Source organism: Lepidochelys olivacea, assembly GCF_965140295.1.
Source record: "Lepidochelys olivacea isolate rLepOli2 genome assembly, chromosome: 3".
Classification (NCBI taxonomy): domain Eukaryota; kingdom Metazoa; phylum Chordata; order Testudines; family Cheloniidae; genus Lepidochelys; species Lepidochelys olivacea.
In genome coordinates, this window is record NC_140413.1 from 38,549,603 (window position 1) to 38,571,652 (window position 22,050).

The following is a 22,050-nucleotide window of genomic DNA, read 5'->3' on the forward strand; positions in this document are numbered from 1 at the left end:
TGAGGAGCCAACAGTGAAGGGTTCATGTTTAGCTATTCCACCTGGAAGCAGGCAGGGCACACCCTGACTGTTTTGTAGAAGCAATGCACACATTGCTCTATCCAAGGACAAGGGCTAGATATGAACCATGAGAACTTGATTGTTGGGACAGCAACTGTGGGAAGCTTTCTTAGCCTGGGCTCAAGGCCTGAGAATCAGGATTGTAGTAGATAAAGGATGGTAAATAAGTATATTAATCAACGTCATACATTCCTTTGTGTATCTTTTTGCGGTAGCAGTGTGTAATGCTTAGGGGGGAGAAATATAATAAAAGGAGAAGGTGGAAGGCGGGGGGGCAGAACAGCCCATCTCAGCTGACCAGCCTGCTTGCTTGCATAAAGCTGTGTTCTGTCTCATCATTGAACCGCCACAACTGGCGCCCAAACGTGGGGCCCTCAGCACTCACCTCGCCCGGCAAGGGTTTCAGACGTGTCACTCATCCGCTTCGTGGATCCCGGTGAGTATTCTTCATTGTGGTAAGTATGGGAAGCTCCCTCTCTGCTTTGCAAGTGCAACACCGCAATGAGCTGCAGTATTTGCTGCGTAAGGCTCAGCATGACTGCCCGGCTCGAGCACTTACTCTCCTGTTACAGGAGGTGCGTGCCCAGTGCCCGTGGTATCCTGAAGCCGGAAGCCTTAAGCTAGCGGACTGGGAGCGATTGGGCCAGACATTGCACGAAGAGCCTCGGGCGCCCGTGCAGGCTTTACATGCCTGGCACCTCTGCCGCGACGCGATACTGCGTGTCACCTCGGATAGGCCCTCTTTCACGAGGCTGGTGATCTCGCCACGCCCGTCGGCTCCTGTAGCCATCCCCGTTGCAGCTCTCCCCCCTTCTACTGATGCAACCCAGCGTGTCGCTTCGGAAAGACCCTCTCCCGTACCCACAGCCCCCCCTCTCCCTGCTTTGCCCCCAGTGTCTTCATTACCACCGCCTCCCTTGCCTTCCCCACCGGAGCCAGTGTGTGATCACCCTCCTTCCGTGGGGCCCCATGCTCCGGGGCCCCCTGGAGGGTCATCTGTATCTGCTCAGAAGCTTTCGCTGGTGCAACAAATGGTTCACGCAGCGAAAGCTCGATCAGATCTTACAGCAGAGGAGCTGGCTGATCTGGTCTCAGTTTGCCCGGTGACCTGGCAGAATGATGACCAGGGCAACCCCGTGGGCACCTGGACCACTTTGCCATACTTGGTGGTTAGAGAGGTAAAGAAAGCAATTCGTGAATTTGGCCTCACTAGCACCTTTGTGCGTGGTCTCATTGAAGGGATAGGTACTGGGTACTCCCTAATCCCTGAGGATTGGAAAACGCTGCTGCGCATGATGTTATCACCCAGTCAGTATGTTATTTGGATTAGTGAGCATCGGCAGATGGCAGAACGCCAAGCTCAGGTACATAGAGAGCACGGTATCATTTATGAGCATTTGGCAGGGGAGGGCCCATTTGCTACTATTGAGAAGCAGTCTCAACTCCCTCAGGCCGTCTTCCCCATTATTTCCACCTGTGCCCAGCATACTTTCAAGAAGGTCCCGGATTCAGGCAAGCCTACCAAAAGCTTTGTCAGTATCCGTCAGGGTGCCTCAGAGTCCTTTTTGGATTTTACCAACAGATTGCATGAGGCTATCCTCCGACAGGTGGATAACACTGAGGCAGCTCACGAGCTCCTGTTAAAATTGGCAGTTGAAAATGCAAACGAGGATTGCCGCCGTGCTCTCCAGGCAGCACAAGCCTCTGGTATTTTAGAGCTCTCAGACATGCTGCGGGCGTGCCAGAACATTGGCACACAAGCCCACAAGGCTGGAGTTCTGGCTGCCGCCCTGAGAAAAACTGGGAAGGAGGGGAAGCGTTGCTACCGCTGTGGTAAGGAGGGTCATTTTCAGCGGGAGTGCCGCTCATCTAAGGCACCAGCCCGACCCTCAAAGAAGTGCCCCAAGTGTGGGAAAGGTTATCACTGGGCTAATCAGTGTCATAGCGGGTCGGGAAACCGCGCGACGGGTCCCCGCCGAACCCAGGGTCAAACGGGGGTGTTTCCCACTCAGACAACCGCTCCTCTGCCTTAAAATCCATAGACTCTATGAGGGCGGCGACTGCTGGAAGTGCAGGGCTTGATTTGATCATGCAGGAGGACACTGACTTTCGGCTGCCAGGGGAGGTCTGTGCCATACCTACACAGGTGACGGGACCTCTCCCTGCCGGCTTTGTAGGTCTTGTTCTCCCTCGCTCACATGCTGGGAAACAGGGGTTTTTTTGTCATTCCAGGGGTCATTGATGCTGATTACACTGGCATTATTAAGATTCAGGTGTGGACTCATCTTCCACAGTCGCTCCCGCGTGGACGGTCAATTGCACAATTGATTTTAGTCCCCTATCAGGTGCCAGCTGCCGAGGATCGAACTCGGGGCGGAGGCGGCTTTGGATCGACGTTGTCTCACTCGCCGTCTCACAGCGCGTCTTCTCCACTTGTTGCTCTGACAATGTCAGTCCGCCCCTCGAAACCTCAGTTAACACTTCTCTTAAATGATGTTCCTTTTACAGGGCTGGTGGACACTGGAGCTGACGTTACGGTGATTCGTGATCTGGAGTGGCCGGTTAGTTGGCCTACGGTTCCTTCTAAAGAGTTGTGGGGGATCAGGGGTAGTAAACCCGGGGCCACAGTTTGTCTTGGGTCACAGTCTCTAAACCGGGAGGCCGTACCCTTGCTACTATCCGCCCTTTTGTACTCCCTGTCCACCTCAATATTTGGGGCCATGATTTACTTACAAAGTTAGACACCACCCTCGATATTAACATCTGATGGCCCAAAACCCTCCCTCACCCACTGTGCCCTCCGCATTACCCTTGGTATGGCAATCCTTAGAGCCCGTATGGATTGACCAGTGGCCCCTCCCTCTAGAAAAGCTAAAAGCACTTCATTCGCTTGTGCAGCAGCATTTGCAAGCACAGCGACTGGAGAGCTCCACTAGTCCCTGGAACTTGTTATTAAGAAAAAATCAGGTGCTTGGCGGCTGTTACATGATTTAAGGGAAATAAATAAATGCATCCAACCTATGGGCCCCTTGCAATTTGGCTTACCAAATCCAAATTTAATTCCTCAAACCGATCAACTTTGTGTGTTAGATTTAAAAGATTGTTTTTTCACCATCCCCCTTTGCCCTCAAGATCGCGAAAAATTTGCATTTACGGTGCCACAATATAATAATCAGCAACCCTCTCAAAGGTATCAGTGGAAGGTCTTGCCCCAGGGAATGCAAAATAGTCCAACCTTGTGTCAATTTTTTGTGGATCGGGCCCTTGCCCCTTTCCGTGCCCGGTACCCTTCGCTAAAGGTCTACCATTACATGGATGACATTTTGCTAAGTGGTCCCCGGGTCACGGCACAACAGCTTGAATCTTTATCTCAGATTCTCGGCCAAAATGGCCTGTTAGTGGCACCAGAAAAAATCCAACGCTCTTATCCCTACCACTACCTCGGATATAAGGTTTTACAAACCTATGCTGCTCCGGTTCGTCCGGAATTAATTCTACCTCAACCCCTAACCCTTGTTAAATTACAACAGATTTTGGGCCATTTAAATTGGATTCGGCCCTACTTCCGTCTCCCCACTTCAATGCTGCAGCCGTTGTTTGAGCTCCTGCGTGGAGCCCGGGCACCGGGTGCAGTTATTGCCATCACTGAAAAGCATACTGCCTGCATTCGACAAATCAATGCAGCATTGAGTCAGCAGTTTGTGGACAGACTCCCAGAGGTCCGTCCCTTACGATTGGTTCTTCTTGCCACCCCTCATACGCCAACTGCAGCTCTGTTTGTACCCCGTACAGACACAGCTGTCTCTATTATAGAATGGCTACACCTTTCATCCACCCCTCCTCGAAATATTTATCCGTATTTAGATGCCCTATCTGATCTTGTTCGTAAAGCCCGCCACCGTGCAGTGCAACTCACTGGCACTGATTTAGTTGCCATTGTGCTCCCCTTGTCCCGTACTGAATTTGACTCTTTGTGCCACACCTCCTTGGCCTGGCAGGTTGCTCTTTGTGATTATGTGGGAGAGATTTCTTACAATCCTCCAAAAGATCCTCGGTTGGTCATTACCCAAAAGGTGCCCCTAGTTGTTCATCGTCTTAGCTGCTCTCAACCCATTGTTTCCGCTGTCATTCTTTTTACTGATGGCTCTCCCCACCGAGGTGTAGTCACTTATCAGTTGGGTGACCCCCCTTGTTGGCATTCTCGTTTTACCCTGCCTCAGCGTTCTGCACAGAATTGACTGCTGTTATTTTGGCCTTTCAACTTTTTGCTGATTGTCCCTTTAATTTAATTGTGAATACCCATTATGTTTATCAGGTAATTGATCATTTACCCCTTGCCCTCATTACCCCTCAGGTTGATGCAGACCTCCTTCGCCTGTTTTTGTCTTTGCAGCATCTTCTTGCCACTCGTCATTTCCCTTACTTTGTTGCTCATATTCGCAGTCATACCCCTCTGCCTGGGCCACTCACTGAGGGCAATGCATGCGCCGATCGCGCGTTGCGTGGTCAGGTAAATTCCCTTTTTTCTGACCCCATTGAAAGCCATGCCTTTTTTCATTAGTCTGCCTCTGTTTTGGCCCGGCAGTTTCACATTCCTGCTGATCATGCACGTTCCATTGTTCGTTCCTGCCCCCACTGTGCTGCTGCTGCTCCTACTTTTTCTTATGCCGTTAACCCCCGAGGTACCACAGCAAATCAGCTGTGGCAAATGGATGTTACTCATGTGCCACAATTCCGCCCCTATTCGTTTTTACATGTTTCCGTTGATACTTATTCAGGCTTCCTTTGGGCAACCCCACAACGTGGGGAAGCCACTAACAAAGTTATTCACCATTTGCTGGCCTGCTTTTCTGTTATGGGTCGCCCCTGCCGAATTAAAACAGATAATGCCCCAGCCTACTGCTCTGCAGCCCTCTCCACCTTTTGTGCCCGCTGGGATGTCCGTCTTAAACACGGAATCCCTTATAATTCCACGGGCCAAGCCATTGTTGAACGTGCCAATCGCACACTCAAAACCTTGCTAGATAAACAATTAAAACAAGGGGAGCTGCGTCTCCGAACCTTAGGAGACATTCAACAACAAATGCATATCCTCTTGTTTACTTTAAATAATTTAACACTGAATGCAGATCAGCAGACCCCTGCGGATCGGCATTTTCACAAATCTGAGGTACTGGAAAGACCGCGTGTCTTTTACCGTCAGCTGCCCGATCCACAGTGGCTAAGCCCAGTACCTCTAATCACTTGGGGTCGAGGATATGCTGCTGTGTCTCTCCCTGCAGGACCGTTGTGGGTTCCAGCTCGGTGTGTGCGACCGGCACTTAAACAACATGGCATGGCACCAGGGGCTGTCGAATCCCATACCAGAGTTTCAGCTGACTTTGGAGGAGACCACGTTGCCCCCCGAGTCGACAACGACGGGACGGAAACGGAGGAGGCGTAGTGTCCCAAACCGGCCCGTGACATGGGGAGCAGTGAAAGCATTGGTCGCCGTGGCCCAACGAAGACTGGCAGCAGATCAACAGCCAGAGACTCCTGAGACTTTGTTTGTGGCGATTCTCGCCCAAATCACTGCTAATTCTGTGATGATTGTGTGCCTTTTGTGCCTGCTATTTCCTGTAGGGGTTGGCTCGGAAGCGCTTCTCCCGTTACGAGCCCGAATGACATATAACAAATGGGAAAGATTGGCTTCAATAGCAAATGTTACCCACTTTTGTCTATCTAATTCTGTAGCAGCCGGAGATTTGTTAGGTACATGCCTTATTCCAGTATGTCATCACCCTGAGGAGATGGAGAATAAGACACTGTTCTCTGCTTATGCGAATCTTTCTTCCCAGTACTCTAGCATGGCTAATTGGGGCCCGGCCAATTATACTCTGCCTTGCACGGCTATATCCCTCCACACACCGTACCCGGCCGGGGCTCACAATGTCACCTGTGCGCGTGTAGTTAACTGCACTAGTACAAAGGTGCCCTTGGGCTGTCGAAAAATTTCTCAACCCCTTTTAAATTGTTCCCATGCTGTTAATGTTTCATATAATTATGGCCATATCATCCTACCATCAGGATGGTTTTTTACTTGCGGTTCACGCACCTTTAATTATATTCCTGCAAATTTAAGTGATGGCACCCTTTGCTGTCTTAGTAGAATGACACTTATATTGCCTTTTGCTGGTCAAAAACATAGTAAAAGAAGTGTACCCCTTTCAGATGATTGTATTGCAAATGTTGAGCTTTTTAGTCGTGCTGAGTATACTGCCTTAGCGGCCTCTATTGTTGGGGTCCCCGCGCTTTCTATGTATTCAGCCAAAACTTTAAATAACCTGGCATGCTTTGCAGCAAAGGCAATTAATACAACATCCCAGGCTATTGCCTTACTTAACACAGAACAACACGAATTAAGGGATGCAATTTTGGATAACAGAGCAGCCATTGATTTTCTGCTCCTGAAACACCATCTAGGCTGCTCCACATTTCAGCACACGTGTTGCTTTAATTTAACTGATAATAGTCGCGCCATAGAAACTAGACTGGCTAAATTGGCCAGTCTTACAACACACATACGCCAAGATCTGGGGTTTGAGGGTTTTTGGAATTGGCTTACAGGTTGGCTGCCCTCTCTAGAATGGCTGCGACAGCTTTTTGGTTATTCTGTGTTTGTAATTATTGGGCTTATTTTTTGCTGCTGCTGTGTACAATGTATTCCTTCCTTGTTAAGACTTTGTAAAATTTCGCCCTGGAAAGCTCCCCAGGTTATGTCCTTGTCTGTCTGGGAGTTAAATAGCATGACAAAACAAATTGACGGCTACCATGAGATGGCCAAATATCATTAAATAAAAAACAGGGGGATGAAGGGTTCATGTTTAGCTATTCTACCTGGAAGCAGGCAGGGCACACCCTGACTGTTTTGTAGAAGCAATGCACACATTGCTCTATCCAAGGACAAGGGCTAGATATGAACCATGAGAACTTGATTGTTGGGACAGCAACTGTGGGAAGCTTTCTTAGCCTGGGCTCAAGGCCTGAGAACCAGGATTGTAGTAGATAAAGGATGGTAAATAAGTATATTAATCAACGTCATACATTCCTTTGTGTATCTTTTTGCGGTAGCAGTGTGTAATGCGTAGGGGGGAGAAATATAATAAAAGGAGAAGGTGGAAGGCGGGGGGGCAGAACAGCCCATCTCAGCTGACCAGCCTGCTTGCTTGCATAAAGCTGTGTTCTGTCTCATCATTGAACCGCCACACAACAGAAAGGATGAGTTTCCTTGTCATTGTGGAGAAAAGTAGCGGCAAGCTACAACAACTGATACAAGAGCCAGTGTTAAAGGTCTATGCAACAGGAAGACCTATTCAAAATCTCAGCAGATGCCTCACAGTCTGGATTAGGCACAGTGATTTTAAAGAAACAAAGATTTTTGGCAATCAGTGGTGCATACATCCAACTCATTGACTGAGGCATAAACCAGATATGCACAGACTGAGAAGAAGCGTTTAGGAATATTGTTTGCCTGTGAGAGATTCAATCCGTATATTCATAGCCAGACAGTGGATGTTGAAACAGATCCACAAGCCCCTGATGGCATTATTTGAGAAACAGTCAAATGACAGTACCTTAAGGATTCAATGAATGATGACAGAGCTGCGATAGTATGATTTGGCTGTGACCTACACACCCAGTAAATTCATGTTCACTGCAGATGCAGTTTCCAGGGCAATGACTTCCATTACAAAATCAGAGAAGCCCTTAGAGCTAGAGATGCAAGCTTATGTAGATCTGATTGTAAAGTCAATTTCCATAGCTAACAGGAAACTGAAACAAATAATAGAGGAAACAGAGAAAGATGAATCGTACGGAATCCTTTAAAAAAGTGATAATTAAAGGATGGCTTGAGGAAATAAGCAGTTGCTATCTAAGTATAAGAGACTATTGGACCTGAAGACATGAACTTACTGTGGTAGATAAGGTGATTTTGAAGGGCAGTAAGATTGTAATACCAATGAACCTCTGGAAAGAAATGCTAAAGCAGATCTATGAGGGTCATTTAGGAATTGAGAAATGCAAACAATGAGCACGAGAGGTGCTGTATTGGCTGAGGTCAATCACAACATTACTCATGTGGCAGAAAACTGGTTTTCATGCTTGAAATACAAGTCATGTCAATAGGCAGAGCCACTGAGACCTCACCCAGTTCCACAAAGGCATTATGAGAAGGTAGGCACTGACCTATTTACATGGCAATGAAAGGATTATTTAATAGTCACAGATTATTATTCTCTGTAACCAGAAATTTGCACACTGCACAGTACTAATAGTAAGTCAGCGATAGTCAGCATGAATGGAATCGTCTCCTGACATGGAATTTCAGATGAAGTCTGAATATAGAATAAGTATATAGCTTTAATAGTCCACAATTTTTCCAGTACAGATTTTAGACAATTTGCAATGGAGTAGGATTTTCATCACAAAACGTCAAGTCCAAATTACTCCCAATCAAATGCACTTGTGGAAAGGTCTATATAGATGGCAAAGAGCCTTACGAAAAAGTGTGTCTGATTTGTGTGAAGCTTTGTTTGTTTACTGAAGTACACGTCTGAAGAATGGCTCTTCTCCAGCTCAGCTGTTAATGGAAGAAAGATCAGATCTAATTTACCAATCACTGACAACTTGCTGAACTCTCATGACAATGGAACTATACAGAAGATGAAAGAAAATCAGAAGTTGAAGCAGAAAATATTATTTTGACAAAAGGGCCCATAATCTCCCATACCTTAACCCAGGTGATAAAATAAGCCGAGGAATCATGCCTCTAATACGTGTGGTCAAAGAGCTACCATTGCAGAACAGCTGTATCCAAGGTCTCATGTAGTCCAGACAGATCAGGGGACATATTTCAGCATAAATCAAAGGGATCTAACAGCAATCCCAGAAAGTTCCAAAACATTGACAGTAGATGTGCTACTCCGAAACCTCCCAACCGACTGTTTGTTTATCATCAACAGACAAAGGACAAATTAACAAGGAACAAGAGAACAACTTAGACTCTAAGGAAAGGCTGATACTGAGAAGATCAGAGATGGACATTAAACACCCTGAAAGACTCAGAGACTTGTTTACCTGCCTGGTGAAGGGGTATTTGAGGAAAGTGAGTGGTAAGGACTTACCTGAGTGTGATATGCTGGTAACTTCTCCTCTCTATGTAGGTGACATGTTGGGTTTATAGAAATGTATGAGATGGATTGAGAATTTAAGGTATGTCTTATTAGATAGTCATTATTATATATATATATGTATATATATATATGTATATATATATATATATATGCTATTTTTTTAGAGGAAAGATGTAAAGGTATGTTTGTGCAAGATTATAATTTTGAGATACTCCCTCATAAAGGGACAGTATTATGAAAATAATTATTTTGAGAGGTGCCCTGGAAGCAGGAGTGGAGAACACACTGTAGCTGTGTACAACTGTTCATCAGAGAAGCTCTCTAGTTCATTTTATGAAAAGTTTTATTCCATTCTCATTCACTGGTTTGTTGTTTAATGAACCCCAAGATTATTACAATGCCTTTGTATATCCCTAGCCCTTTTCTTACTCTCTGTAGCCCTTTAAGACCCCCTCTTTTTTCCCTTGACCAATATATCAAGTTTTTGGCTGATCTTCCAAGTCCTCTTTCCTTTAACCATACTTGAATTAAACTGATCCAGAAGACCACTTTGCATACATTTAACCCTTGCCCCTGTAGCTTTCCCACCCTGTTCATTCAAGTCTCCTCCTTTTTTCTGTGATCACAAATATCACAGTCAGTGTGGTTAGCATTGGAGAAAATATAACATGGTCAAAGTCCAGACTGTCCAAGTATAGTGGTGTCATAGTTACAGGGTGAGCTATGTTTTAAATCCCTTTGCAGTTGCTTTTGAACTGAAGCCCTCAAATGACAGGCTTGGCTTCCTTCAGTTCTCTAAGGTCGGAATCCCACAAATCAATCACTCTTGGGCTGGATATCTGGCTTGCAGCCAGCCATTTCTCAACCATGGTAACACAGCAGGTTCAGCTGTATTTGCCACCTGCAAGTAAACTTCCCCCCCAGAAGCCTGCTACCAGAAGTAAATGCAAGTGCCCTTAGTATAGTGCTTCAAAACAAATGTATTGTTTATGCACCCAAAGATATATAGCAAGTAGAAAAAAGGGTTAAAATAATGATAGTATCTGAGCATCTGGTCTCACCTAAACTTCATCCTTTATTTTTGACTTTTGGTAAGCCCCACTTAGGCCCTGTCTACACTAGCAAGTTTCTGCACAGTAAAGCAGCTTTCTGCACTATTACTCCCAAGGTGTACACACGGCCAAGCCACTTAATGTGCAGAAACTGGGCAGCTGTAGCACTTTAAAAAAACCACCCCAACGAGAGGCGTAGAGCTTTCTGTGCCAGGGCTACAGTGCTGCGGTGCCAGGGTAGACACCGTGGTGATTGCAGCGCTGCGAGTGGCCTCCAGGAGGTGTCCCACAATGTCTGTTCTCACCTCTCGAGTCATCGATTTGAACTCTACTGCCCTGCCCGCAAGTGACCAACCGTCATCCCCACCCCATAAATTCCTTTGGAATTTTGGAAGTCCCCTTCGTGTTTGCTCGGTGACGCGTGCAGTGGTCTCAGCACATCTTTCCAGGTGGCCATGCCTGCTCCACGCACCATGCAATCCCCCACTTGCAGCATTACCGAGCTGCTGGACCTCATCAGCATTTGGGGGGAGGAGGCTGTCCAGTCCCAGCTGTACTCCAGCCATAGGAATTATGATACCTATGGACAGATTTCACGATGCATGACAGAAAGGGGCCATGACTGGGATATGTTGCAGTGCAGGGTCAAAGTGAAGGAGCTGCAGAATGCCGACCACATCCATGAGCTGCCAGTTCTACAAAGAGCTGGTTGCTGGGAGCTGTGGGAAGTGGTGGCCCAGCCCGCATTGGCCAGAAACGGCGAACTGCGGCTACTGGGAGTTGCGAGAGGCTGTACCTGTGGACGCTCAGGTAAACAAAGTGTCTCGCAGCCTGCCAGGGGCTTACCCTGAACAAGCTGCGAACCAAGTTTGGGAACCCGAGACCTATGGTGATCTTCTGGTCCGGGAAGAAAGTCCCTGCTTGCAGCTTCCTGAATAGGCCACTGCTCCAAAAGATGTGTGTGTCATGCACCTTTCCAGACCAGCCTGCGTTAATGTCTGTGAAATGCCCACAGTGATCCACAAGCGCCTAGAGAACCATTGAGAAATACCCCTTCCGATTAATGTACTCGGTGGCTAGGTGGTCTGGTGCCAGAATTGCAATATGCGTGCCATCTATCACCCCTTCGCAGTTAGGGAAGCCCATTTGTGTAAAGCCATCCACAGTATCACACACGTTGCCCAGAGTCATGATCTTTCAGAGCGATTAGTGGCCCTGCACACTTCCATCAAAACGATTTCAACAGTCAACTTACCCACTCCGAACTGGTTAGCGACCAATCGGTAGTAGTCTGGAGTAGCCAGCTTCCACAGTGCAATTGCCACACGCTTCTTCAATGGCAGGGCAGCCCTCATTCTCGTGTCCTTGCACCGCAGGGCTGGGGCAAGCTTATCACACAGTCCATTGAACGTGGCTTTCCTCGTCCGAAAGTTCTGCAGCCAGACATGCATCACGGTGTGATCCCACCACTCAGTGCTTGTTTCCCGAGCCCAGAAGCGGCATTCCACTGTGGTCAGCACCTCCGTGAATGCCACAAGCAATCTTGTGTTATAGCTACTACGCGTGGCGAGATCAATGTCTCACTCGTCTTGCCTTTGTCGTTTAAGGAATAACTCCACTGCCACTCGTGACATGTTGGTCAGAGTGAGCAGCACACTGGTCAGCAGTTCGGGATCCGTTCCTGCAGCCCGAAGAGGAAGGGCGCGCAGTACACAAGCCATTGAAAGATGGCTCCAAATGCAGATGAAAGCACAGGGACTGCTGGGATGCGAAGCAATGCATCATGGGGCATTGGAACAGCACCCAGGATGCCCTGCGACCCCCTCCACCTTCCCACAACTCTTAGTGGCAGAAGAGAAAGAGGTGCTCGGTGGGATAGCTGCCCAGAGCGCATCGCTCCGAATAGTGCTGCAAGTGCCCCAAGTGGGAACACGCTATAGTGCAGGCAGCTGACAGTGTGAACACACAACAGCAGTTTCCCCTCAGTGCTCTCTGAGCATTGCTGTAACTCCCAGCGCTGTAACTGTGCCAGTGTAGACGTGCCCTAAGTTTAGTTACCTCCATCTCTGAGCTGGGAGAGACAGCGTGCCTCTGCAGCATTCTTTGCCTCTTCTCAGGCCTTGTCTACACTGACTGTGGCATGTAGGATAACAATCACTGCGGGTTATGTCTCATTGATGGCCCATTCATGCAGAAGGGAGTTGTCAACTCTCTGTGTTTAGCCAGTTAGGTAATGCAAGGTTCAATTGTCTAACCCTGGTCCCTCCCAAGACTATCAATGGAAAACTGTCAGACAACTGCAAACAATCAAAACCACCTGGAGGTAAAAAAGGAACATTACAACAGACAGAGGTTCACTCTGTCTATGAACAATGACAAAAGAGCCCCAAAGTCCCTCTGCATTCTTTCTCTGAAGAAAGATCTTGGGGTTCCAGGGGTGTTCAAGAAAAATTGTATTCTGATTCCTGTGAAGCCAGCCAGCTGTGCAACAGACTGAGCTTTGTGGGTAGAGGGGAACCTTCTTTATTAGACAGAAAAGGTAACTATTAATAAGTGTCAGAATGGCTCCTTCTTAATCAATAGATCCAGCATGAAGGAGTTTCACTTCCCTGACACCCACAGCCTTTCAGCCACTCACACACTCTCCTCTGGGCTGTGCCAGCCCTATCCTTGCCTTGGCGGTTAACAGTAGGTGCACTCCAGTCCTCAAGTCCCTTTGAAGAATTCTTCTGCGAAGTCCTGCCACTGACACTGCTTACTCTCAGAAATCCCAGATCTTCTGCCCTCAAAGGAGCAATCCCAGTTTATTAATTATAATTATATAATAATCCCAGTTTATTAATTTTATCTTAAATCACAGCTCCTGTAAAATCACACAGCATTTATGAGCACTTAACAATAATACAAAAGTAGATTTGTTTAAGAAACAATTAAGAGTTAACGAGAAACAGGACACAGTGGTAGAAATGAATGGTTACATGCCCTCATGAACCAACAGTGTGAAGTAGTTGCAAAAAGAGACTAATATTCTGGGGTGTATTAATAGGAGTGTTGTCTACACGCAGCCTAACCACCATCATCAGAACCAGGAGGCCTCTGCAAATTTTAACCTACTACCCCCACTTATAAATTAAGAACACTTTTTAATATATTTAACACCATTATAAATGCTGGAGGCAAAGTGGGGTTTGGGGTGGAGGTTGACAGCTTGCGACCCCCCACGTAACAACCTTGTGACCCCCTGAGGGGTCCTGGCCCCCAGTTTGAGAACCCCTGTATAAGGATATAATTAGTACTGGAATAGGCTTCCAAGAGAGGTTGTCGAATAATTCCTGTTATTGGAATTCCTGTTATTCTTAAGAATAGAATCATAGAAGATTAGGGTTGGAAGAGACCTCAGTAGGTCATCTAGTCCAACCCCTTGCTCAAAGCAGGACCTACCCCAACTAGACCTACCCAATAGGCTAAACAATGACCTATCATCAATGGTCTAAGTCAGCATTTCTCAAATGCGGCCACCAGCAGAGTTTTTTGCATCCATGACAGCTTCAAAAACATAGGTGGAGATTGGGGCGGGGGGGACAAAACATCAGCCCCCTGCCTGCAGTGCCCAGCTATAGCTCCTGAATAGCAGTTTCCAAGGGCAGCAAGAGGTTCCACTTTGGTGTTTGCCAGCAGGAATTGGTAGCCTTCACTGCAAAGCCTCCTCAGTGGCTCTGGCCAGCACCTCTGGAGACATGTGGGGCTGGTGTGCGCTCTGCCTTCAAAGCTGGGCAGCTGGAGAGCAGCAGCTGCTGGTCGGGAGACCAGCTCTGAAGGCAGAGCCGTGCAGCAGTGCCGATGACATGCCAGTTTATACAATTGCAATGATGGATTTTGTTAAGTGAATCTCCCCCCTCCTGCCACCCAGGAACTGGAAAGAGACTGCCATCCCGTTTCACTTAGGCCATCATGTAGCAACTACTTTCTGCCATTATGACTGAGTTATCTGGGCCCGATTTTAACCAGTAACCAACATGTAGATAGATCTGTCTCATAATTTGCCCCCTAAAGTACAACATGGTGCTTTTCCCTCCCTTTCAGTCTGATCCTTAATAATGTGCTTTCTTCTCTATAATTTCCACTTAAACTGTAACTTAAAAGAAGAGAGCTGTATGTTGGGTACTGTGTAGCTGTGCACATACAGGGGAAAATTTTCAAAAGTGTCTAAGTCCCATTTTCAAAAGTGACTTTGGCACCTAAGTTCCACTGACTTTCCATGAGACTTGTGTTCTTAATTGCCTAAGTTACTTTTGAAAATGGGACTTATGCTATTCAGTCACTTAGATGCTTTTGAAAGTCCCACTGATTTGGGACTTAAGCTCGTAGGTGACTTAGCTGCTTTCAAAAATGGGATTCAGGAACTTTTTGAAAAATTTTATCAACAGATTCCCTTTCTAAAATATATGTTTTGTGCTTAACACAGTAAGCGGCACATATAAATAGTACCACCTGGCTTGGACTTGGATATAAATATTTATTATAATTTAATCTTCTCTTGGACATCACTCACACAACTACAGATGAATAAAAGCCAAACTGACAGGAGACAGATGAATGAAAGTTTCCCTAGTAGTAGTCAGCTTTGACATAAACAAAATCCCTTCTTTTTGTCATGTTCACTGTACTGAAAAGCTATTTTAACTGTCTGAATCTGTTATAACATCAGCACCCATAATGTATCCCAGAACATGGGGGAAAATGTTTGTCCATCTCCCCCTCCCCCACCAGTCAGGTTTTTTTTCATTATCTGCCTGGTCTCTCTCAAGAAGAAAAAAACATTAATTACTGTAGATTTTATAAAATGTCAACACGATAACTGCCAAGTATCAAACATGTTGTTGATATTTATCTCTAAGAACTTAGCATGAAATTCATGCCACTCGTAAAAGAAAAAAAATCTACCATGACTGTTTTTGATGTGACATGTGTTTTTCGCCAGACAATTTAAAACCTGGAATAAATTATTAAAAATGACTATTTTTACAGCACTGAATGCATAGCCATTAGGCTGTATTCTCTGTGTGTGTGAATGAGAAGGAAAGTAACACATTTGAGTGGGTTTGAGAACCATCTGATATTTGAACCCGCATCGCTGTTCCTACACCGCTATGTCCCATTCTTTTCCTCCCCCAGTACTACAGAGTGTTGGTGCCCAGTAGAACTCACTGTGCTTTCAGGGTTAACTACATTCCACCTAACCACCATCATCAGAAACAGGAGGCCTCTGCAAATTTTTACCTACTACCCCCATCTTCTACAAATGGAATAGTTTTAACATGGACACATAAAAAATACAATCAGGCATTGTACTTTTTCCTCCCTCCCCCATCACACCATCTCTCTCTCTCACACACGAGTCCAACTAAGAACTTACACAATAATAATAAAATAAATTGTCTCCTGTCCCTCTCCCCACTAATCAAATCCATTATTTCAGCTTCACTCTTTCAAGAAGCACCATGTTGAGTTTCTCAATGAAAGTACAACACTCTCAGAACCTTGCAGTATGGATCTGTAGAAACATGCTCCTTCAAGAGTTCTGGAAATATCCCCCAGCCGAGCCTCCTAAACCCTGAAGACACTGGCATGAGGAGATACCACTCAAGACAGCCTCAGAGAAGAAAAGATCATGGCACTAATACAAAAACAACAAAAATCTCTAAGATAAAAGGTAAATCATATTAGGTAAATAGAAGAAAAGAAACATTTACCATACAAAAGATTTGGGTAATGTTTCAACACAAGTGTCTTTCTCAGAGCTAGAAATATTGCTTATCTCGAGGAGGAAAAAAATTAGACACATGGGTAGGAAGTACAATCTTGTCATGATACCAACTAATGATCTCATTCAGGTAATCACTATAAACAAACAATTACCAAATAAGCCAGTTCAAAGTTTGGTGCTTTAAAAAGAACAAAACAGAGCCACAACCTTTGACTCAACTACATAATGAATGCAGTTAAAACAACCCTTCAGCCAGCATCAAGATTAATCAGATAATTCTTGCAGAGGGGAAATACTGAGGAGTCATCATAATTGAGCAAAAAAATCCAAGGGAAGAACAATGGGAAATCTCTGCAGTTCTTTTAATGTAGCATCGAGGCAATAGCATTCCAGTGTAACTGAGGAGAGCAGATGTGTTTCCAAGACATAGAAAGATAGTCTACAAATTAACTAAATAGTCCAATAACTTGAAGAGTCAAAATAGCTGGGGGACAGGGGAACCAACACATGACCTTCACCTGGTTAAATATATACTGTGCCAGACTATTCCCATCTTGCTTATTTTATTTCAACAAGTTTAGTAATTTTTCCTTCAAAAGGGAACTCAAAACTAAATAAAAAAAAAACATAAAAATCAACTTCCTTTGATGAAGGATGTTAAATCTATATCCTCTGTTTCATTTAAAGGTATGTTCAATCCCCATAAACTGTAGTATATTAGTAACAATTTAATCTACAAAACATGTAGCAAATATGAGCTGATATCACCCCTGCTCAGATCATCAGTAGTTTGTAATTCCAAAGATTTACAGCTTTCACCTGCATATGGCGGTCCACAAGGACATTTTAGCATATCAATTATATGATCAGTGTCACATGATGTGTGCATATCAAGAGATATTTTCTATCATTTAATGGATGGTTACAGTTGATACCTGGACTTAGATTGTTACACTTACTACATAATAAAGGAATACTTCCAGATATAAAATTAGTTTTAAAAATGTTTTTTCTAGACAAATTCTGATTTTATCAATGATCAACAAGTTCTTATTTCTTTTGGAAGAAATCGCTGGCAATCGCTTATGATTTGGGAAATCTCTCTCTTATTCTTTAGGAATTCCAGTGTGAGATTATGAACTCTGTATATATCTTTAGCAAACTACAAACTCCATGTTGATTGTGAAGCTAGTCTGCCTTCTCTACTTTCCGTTAACCTCCATTTTGGGACAAATTCCAAGCGGTAATGGCACAGGGCTAACAATGGAGGTTCATTAAACTTTGATGGTCCTCTATTCACATGGAAGTACTTTGGTGTAAAGTGACCATCTATCACAAAGTCAAGCTTGCCTGGGTGGCATGATAGATTGTAATGCCTAAGGGGACTGTCTGTGACTCAGTGGTAAGGATGTCTAGTGCCTGAGGAGTTTACACTTGTCACTTGGTTGATGATGGTTCTAAGCATAGAACTCACAACAAGTTTGGTGTTTGTGCCCGGCTTCTAAACAGTCTGTTCTGAGGTTGGTATTCTTGACCATGAGCCACTTCAGACAGCATGAAGCACACTAGCAGAGAGTATTTTCTGTTTGCAGTGGAGACTGAACAGAAGACATCATTTGCCAAGGGTAATGCTTCATTGTTGTGGGAGCACAGCCAGATTTTGGTAAATTTCGGGTACGAAGCCAGCAAAACTGTGGACTTTGGTAAGAGGATCACGAATCATCACGTACACTAGGAAATAGCTAGGAAGCTGGTGGAGTTGCAAATTTAGCGGACCAGAGCAAGAAGCAGATTTAGTGGCTCAAGACAGAGGACAGGAAAACCAGGGACCAGAAACACACTGTGGGCAACTTGTCAATGTCATGCCCATTTTATGAGGCGTTTGGGTGCTGGGTACTGCATGGAGCATGGAGACAACAGTGGTGCATGATGACTGGTCAGCCAGGATGGTGACCTGCTGTCATCGGAAACCAGCATGGGAGTCAGCAGCAGGCACTGAGTGAGCCCAGTAAAGTGACACGGTTGCGGAAACTGGTCCCAGAGGAGGCTTTAGTGCATGAGTAGCAGCAGCATCACCACCACATCTTAGGGATGTGCTCAGCGGGGCTTTATGATACCCCTCTCTGAGGAACAGCCCACTGCAGAGTCTGCAGCAGACACAGAAAGGCCAGAAGCTGCCCCAAAACCTGGTAAGTTTCTGGCTCCATTTTAATGCTTAATATAGGAGTGGGAGGGATTTCTGTTCTATGAACAAATGCAAAAAAGTTATCAAACGCCCCAACTAGCCCCATATATCAGCTAATGATTGATTTATGCCAGTGTCATGGCTCCACTTCCTCTCCCCCCCGCCACACACACATGGAGTTCAAAGTGACAACTGGCAAACGCAAACAGCAACAATGTCTTAAGTGAATTTTTACTGGAAAGGTGCAGATTCATGTTCCTTAAAAATAAATAACATTACATTACCATGCCAGTAAGTACGTTGTTATGTAACAACTCAGTGTAACAAAGTGCATGGAAACTGAACTGGGGTTGGGGGTGGGGAGGCGGAAGCATCTTCCATTTTTCAAATCTAGTCCATTTCAATTAAATTTGGTCGATAGGTGACAATCATCCAGGTATTCCTTTCACAAGCAAAAAATTCCTCTACCCTGGGTTCAGCCCTTCTCACCCAGTTCAGTCCTTCTTTCTCAGGTGTTTCCAAGCATCTCCTTTGGGCAGGGAGTCAGTGAAGAATGATCCACAAGGCCCTTGCCTTAAATAGCTTTTGCATATGGTGGGAACCCTTTGTATCCAACTTTTGTTTCCACGCCTTTCAGTGGAAAAACACTAGTATTCTATGATGGAGTCCAGTACCAGGTGACTTGGTCACATGTCTCTGTAGGGCCATAGCAGCCATGAGTCAGAGGCTGTTTGTAGTGTCCTCAGGAAGACTTCCCAGGAAGGCTCCCCTGTGGGAGATTAGCATCTTCTAAAACCTATTGTTCTCCCTAAGGTTCCTTCCCAGCCAGCCATCTAAACTGATTGCATTCTGTCTAGTGGGCATTTCCAAGGTGTAAACACATTTGTAATAGATGCATAAACAATATTCTGAACTTCAGATACCAAAATGAAACATGCATATAAATAGGATAATCATATTCAGAGAACCATAACCTTTTCAGTGATATCTCATATGACTTATCTTGTGTAAAGTATATCATAGTTATGCCATACTATGATATTTCTATGAAAAAATATGAGGCATATTGTCACAGTTGGTTTGAGTTTTAAAAGACTCCTACTTTTCTTCACTCTGCTGCCCAGCAGTGAAACACAATTACAATATAGATATAGGGTAACATTTTCAAAAGTTTGCTTAAATGACTTGGGCACTTTTGAAAATGGGATTTAGGCTCCTGTCATTTAAGGTATGTCTGCACTGCAATAAGACACCCACAGCTGGCCCAGGTCAGCTGATTCAGGCTTGAAGTGTTATAAAATTGCAGTAATGACGTTTGGGCTCAAGCTAAAGCCCAAGCTCTGGGACCCCACAAGGGGGAAGGGTCCTAGAGTCCAGGCTCCAGCCCGAGTGTCTACATTGCAATTTTATAGCCCAGTGGTACAAGCCCAGGTCAGCTGATACAAGCCAGACAAGGGTGTTTGACTGCAATGTAGACATATCCAGAGGTATTTCTGAAAATGTTGATCCCATGGATAACATTTTCAAGCATGACTAGTGAATTTCAGTACTGCAGTTATGGGGTATTCAGCTCTTAAGGAGCCCTGATTTTCAGAAAGCATTGAGCTTGCCCTCTGAAAACCAGGCCCATTCACAGTGTTTCAACTTCAGCACCCAAGAATTAAGACTCTCAAAATGGCTACTCCCTTTTTAAACCTTAGCCACCGACACATCTTCTTTTTCAAATGCTAGAGGAACTGAACGGTGAAAACGAAGGCTCTTTACGGTCTCTCAGAGCCATGTGTCAAAAAAGTGACAATATGATAAATCCATTATAACTTTTTCCTTACTTTTAAGCATATAGGAAATATTAAGTATCCTAAAACAAATAAAAAGAAAAATCAAATGTATTGTATAACTTGGCTTTGGAGAAGAGAAAAATATTGGACTGCATAGCCATTGTACAGTGTAAGAAAAATAGCTCATCAATACCACAAATCTCAGCATTTTAAAACAGAGAGCAGACATCTTTAGCAAGTCAAATACATAATATACACAGCAAAATTTCAGCAGCACAGTTGAAATGTTAAGAAGTCTCTGCTTTATGCCAAACACATCACCTCTGTTCCTTGCTTCAAGACTGACAGCAGTGAATTTGCTCTGACATACGAGACCTGAACTGAATGTGCAAAATGAAAGGCCAAGACCTGACAAACTACTGTACCTCTTAAGTCTCTTCCCATCATATCTGTAATGAAATGTCCATTATAAACTTACCATCTAAACTTTTAAAATTGTGTTTGGTTGATACAAATGATTACTATAGTTGAAATGCATTTTACTTTACTATGCAAATTGCCAGCCTATACCAAACAGTCTCAAATTATCCTGAGGTTTTGTACTGTAGACCAATACTCCCTAAGCTCCCAATGAAAGTATTTTAAATTTCTTAACCGGGAAATGGGGAGTTCATTGCTTTTCACAAGCTTCAGATGCTTTTTTGACAAACTTCAATCAAAGCAATCCAAAAATTAAATTAATGTAATCAAGAATGAAGTGCATTAGCAGGTTACTAGACTCTGCTGGCCATTATATCTCACTTACACTCCTACAACCACATTAAATTACCATGTAATATTAGCTAGTGTGAAATGGGGACACTAACCTCTTGAGTGCCTCCTAACAGCTAGGTATTGTACTGCAGTCCTTTTCTTGCCCCGAGCACCCTCCGTAGGTGGTCAGCCAACTTTGGTGGATCTCCGTGGCTTGGCCCTCTGTCCGAGTCACAATGTCCAAAATGAACAACTTCCAGGGTAGTAAAGAATCCACAAATCAAAAGTCTCTTTGACCTGGCTATGGGCCTTCTAAATTCAGCCTTTTGTTCAGGCTCTCACATAAGTCCTGTCCCTTTTTGGGAATTTTTATCACTGTGGCTGGTAAGAGAACCTAGGTCTGTCCACTATTCTGGGTTCCAACCCAGGGAATCTATAAAGAGCAGCTATGCACTGCTCAATTTCCGTTCATTGCTTCTTCTTCCCTGGGCCTCTTCCCAGCTGTCCCCTTTATCTTCACCTTTAGCTCAGGGTCGGGTCCGCTGACAGCAATTCCAGGCCCCAGGGCAGAACAGTCAATGGGCCCCTACACATGCACAAGCCACACCCGTGCGGACGCGGTCTGCCTGGCATTTGGGTGATGCTGCACCTGCGCTGGCTGGTGCCCAGTGAGCTTCCAGCTGCATTGCTGGTGCCCAGCGAGCTGCTGGCTGTGCTGCTGGGCACGCTCTTCTGGCATGGCCAGGGCTTCGACATGCCCACCCAGTAGGATTGCCAATTGTCTAATCGCGCAAACCCAAAGACCCTTGCCCCATCCTTCCCTGAGACCATGCCCCTGTCCAACCCCTTCTCCGAGGCCTCGCTTCCTGCTCACTCCATCCTCCCTCTCTCCGTCACTCACGCTCTCCCACCTTCACTCACTTTCACCAAGCTGGGGCAAGGGATTGGGGTGCGGGTTCTGGGAAGGAGTTTGGTTGTGAGAGGGGGTGAGAGGTGCGGGCTCTGGGAGGGAGTTTGGGACCGGGAAGGAATGTGGGGTGCGGGCTCTGGGAGGGAGCTTGGGTGCTGGGTGTGGTCTCTAGGCTGGGGCAGGGGGTTGGGGTGCAGGAGGAGGTCAGTGGGTCGGCGCTTACCTCCAGGGGCGCTTACCTCCCAAAAATGACCAGCACACCGCTCTGGCAGCGGCTCCTTGGTGGGGGTCTCCGGGTGCAGCTGCCTGAGGGCACCGCCCCCTCAGCTCCCACTGGCTGCAGTTCCCGGTCAATGGGAGCTGCCGAGTTGG

General features: G+C 45.5%; 1 protein-coding gene across 1 annotated transcript in view; it reads left to right on the top strand.

Annotated features, from left to right (window-relative positions):
- Positions 1-413: 413 nt before the first annotated feature.
- LOC311518446 (uncharacterized protein) overlaps positions 414-22,050 on the top strand; it is a gene marked incomplete at its 3' end in the record, with an annotated part of 178,446 nt that continues 156,809 nt past the window's right edge. The window contains exons 1-3 of the mRNA XM_084624271.1: positions 414-496; positions 2,293-2,621; positions 5,343-5,707. Coding sequence (XP_084480397.1) covers positions 2,508-2,621; positions 5,343-5,707 — 479 coding nt within the window. The 5' untranslated portion in view covers positions 414-496; positions 2,293-2,507. The remainder of the gene's footprint in view (positions 497-2,292; positions 2,622-5,342; positions 5,708-22,050) is intronic.